General features: G+C 39.7%; 1 protein-coding gene across 1 annotated transcript; it reads left to right on the forward strand.

The window, feature by feature from the left end:
• The first annotated feature begins 222 nt into the window (after positions 1-222).
• LOC103420147 (cadmium-induced protein AS8) lies at positions 223-2,730 on the forward strand. The gene is made up of 3 exons (XM_008358211.4): positions 223-594; positions 736-1,017; positions 2,464-2,730. Exons 1-3 carry the CDS (start codon positions 354-356, stop codon positions 2,475-2,477), a joined length of 537 nt encoding a protein of 178 aa, XP_008356433.1. The 5' UTR covers positions 223-353; the 3' UTR covers positions 2,478-2,730.
• Positions 2,731-3,624: the final 894 nt, after the last annotated feature.

Below are 3,624 nucleotides of genomic sequence, written 5' to 3' on the forward strand. Positions count from 1 at the left end.
AATAAGTCATTCATAATGTAGTCTCTTGGAGTTTTGTAGTCGTTTTGGCATTCTCGTTAGTTTAATAATATTCCTATTATTTTATTAATTTTGCTCGTTGCGCACTCTGATATTCAACTAAACGAATTTAGCCACAGATAAAGTTAGATCATCGAAAATTAATTGAAAACTTTTTATTTTAAAAATTGACAAATATAAGTCCATATTTGCAGTTAACTACAAGAACATGTAGCTTATTTCGAGAGAGCCTCCATATCTATCTCAGTCTCAGAGCTCAGACTCTCTGGCAGATGAGAGAGAGAGACCCATAAATACCCAGAAATTCAGAAAAATACCCAGAAAATTGGGTGGTAATGATCATAAAAGGAGTGTTCAGGAGGTACGAAAGATGGAACCCAGTGCATCCAACGAGTGGAGCATTTTGGGGATTGGGAGTAGGCATTGGTTGTGGGGTTGGATGGGGTCCTGGTTTCGGGCCTGAGGTAATTGGTTATGTTGGAGCTGGCTGCGGTCTTGGCTTCTCCGTCGGTTTCACTCTGCTGGGTGCCGGAATCGGTCTCCCTGCCAATTGGCTCTTTCACCTTCCGTATAGTGGTTGGTATCTCCTTTTATTTTCAATCTCTACTTTTTCTTTTGAGTGCAGTTTTATGATTCGAGCGATATTCTAATTTAATCTAATCTAAACTACGACGAGCGGGATTCAGTACTGATATAGCTTTTTATTTATTTTTTCAGCTGTTATGGCGGCAAGAAGTAGTGCACTGGAGATTGGCCAATCTAGTGGCTTTCCTTTCTCCAAAAGCATTGCAGGGGAGGGCTGGAACAGCATTGCACCTTGCATCACAAACCTGCAAAGGGAAGCCGGTGGAAGATTCTCTAGCTTTAAGGACCAGCATCTCTTGGTCTTGGAGAAGGGGGTTGATTTATCTGACTTGAAGAGCCGCCTAAGCGTTGGTACTAGGTCTCTTTCCCAAGGTGTCGAAGCATTTCGCGGACGCTTCTTCCACTTTCCCAAAGGTATATATGCCCACACACACAACTTGCATTGTAGTTAACGGTTAACATGTAACTCTCTGTTCTTGGTTTAATTAATGCCTTCATTGCAGTAGTTCTTTTGTTAAACCTCCAATACCTATAGGCGTTGTTTGGTATCAAGGGTTGGATTGGAATGGACAAGCCTCTAATTCAAGGCATATTAAAGTTAGAGGAAAATGATTTTCCAATTTTAGGGGATAGAAATTTAGAAGGGTATTTGACATGAATGAAACTTCTCCCTTGATCCTACCATTTTGGGAAGGATTGGGATGGATGAGTTTTCATCTCGAGCAATCCATCTCCTACCTCCAACTTGGTCTTCCTTCAACATACCTTGAAAATAATATCTTATCCATTCCAATCAATCATCTATACCATACGCGACCATATATTCTCCTAAGGATTGGTTTTGTCAAATTCTAAAAGGAACAAATTCTCTCTGTCATCGTACCTTAGTCAGTACAAATTCTCTAAGTATCTCAGTAAGTACATTTGCAAATTGGAGCATGAATTCTTGGGTTCTAATAATCCAGCTTGCGGTCATGCCGTAGCCTGAAGTTTTATTTAACCACACTGATTTAAGTTCAAACAAACAAACCCGAAAATTGGTAAATTGATGATTGGCTGCTTGATGCCTAGTCATTTTACTCGTTAGCTGGCCAGCAGGCAACGCCATTTTCTCATAAACCAGAATGGCCTGTTATGGATGTTTGATCTGCTTGCAGACTGGTATTTTATTTGAAAATGTGTGTTAGGTATTGGTTGAACCACATTTTATAGGAGTGAGTGGACTTAATATCTGTCCTCTGTTTGGCTAATTCCTGATGATTTCTAAACGACAACCATATTTGATTGTGGAACAGAATTACATAAGTCACATGAGAGGGTGGAAATGATAGTCTCTCGAGACATTTTCAACCATCTTACTTGTAAGAATTTAGACAGCTAAGATAAAACATTATCAGCTTTTTCTCGTACAAAGAAAACTGAGATATGCCCGATACACAAACGTTGTCGATAACAAATTGTTCTTGCCTCATTCTTTCCTTTAGGTTCCCTCCATGATACTGCAGCTTAGATTATTCTGAATGCTTGAGAAGTTTTAAAGATTTTTCCGAAGCATGTCCATGGATTAATAGTAAGGCTGCTAAGAGTGCCATAATCGCCCACCCCTTTTCCGATTTCTACACCCCTTATTTTCCCACCTGCACTTCAATCACAAAGTCTCGAAATCAGAGTGATGGCGTTTGCATTTAGCTGTCCTTTGTGATGTAGTTCTCATTCAATCACTGATGACTTTGGTATCTTATGTAGGCCCAGTAAATGTCTCGTTAGACCTGATTTTGATTTGCTTGTTCCTCTTTCTGTTTCATTTGTTCACTCTAGGAAGAAAAACAAAATAATGCATCTGCGTTCCTTTGCTTTCAGGTACAAAAGATTAACAGCGTGGAGAGTTTGATTGTCTGGTGGATACACCATAAGGGTTGTAAGCATTCATACACTGAATTCATCTCTTTTTATTATCATCCTTGATGTAAGTGAGAAACTTTGGAGGAAGGTTCCATATAAGGATACTTGGGTTGCAGCCTTTAGAGGAGCAGCGCTTCTATAGTACTGAGAAAGCCTTTGTTTCAGTAGATGTGCAGAAGACCTTGTTTTATTACCTGTGATAATGTACCTCCAATAGTTCCAACACGAGTTTAACTCTTCTTGCGAACTTCATTTTCAGTTTAGCACTCCGAAATAGTCATCTTGCACTCCTTCCCTTACTCTTTTTTTAGGGAGGAGCACGAGATGATTATTTTGGTGTTCCAATAATAGCTCTGTTTATGGGTTTATGAAACTCAATACGTTTGAAGCCGATCATGGAGTTCTATCGCTTAAACCTCTTTAGGTTGACTAAGCAATGCTAGTCTCTCTTGATGCATTTCTTACGCGTATCAGCAGTCTGAAACAATGAAAAGACTAGCCTTTGTCAGTGAAACCTGGGAAGGATGCTTGGTAGTCTATGATTTGACATGAGGAGGGATTCAACTCCGGAGAATAACATGGGCGTCTTAAGAGAAGGAACCTGAAGGCGCTGTTGGCGGCGTCAACGTCTGTGTTCACTGCTAGGCAGAGGTGCTTCCTCACAAAATCACGACTGGAGATTCAATAGACCCTCAGGCTCCGCCTCAGCGATCGCCATGTTAACTAACTATATACCTAATTAGGCGCTCTTGCTCTTGCTCTTGTATACATATACGTATATCTATAAATGTATATAGTTAACAATAATTGGAAGCATAGTTGGAGTTGGATTTGGAGTCCAAAGAAAGGGAGGCTAATTACGAGAGAGGATCCTAGCCGGATCCTCTGTGCGATTAGAAATCATTGTAAATTTTTTTATTTAAAATTGAATACAGTACCTGACAAAAACTAGCTGCATGATGTACGATGAACGGATGTGATTTGAGGATCTCACTCTCTAATTACGGTGTTATTGTTCATCGGGCAGGCTAATCAGATTATATTAAGACATATTGATAGGATACCTATTGTACAAGTAAACTTGGCGTAGCGTAGGGTAATTAACAAAAAATACATATC

The sequence above is a fragment of the Malus domestica genome, chromosome 06, assembly GCF_042453785.1.
Source record: "Malus domestica chromosome 06, GDT2T_hap1".
Lineage (NCBI taxonomy): Eukaryota > Viridiplantae > Streptophyta > Magnoliopsida > Rosales > Rosaceae > Malus > Malus domestica.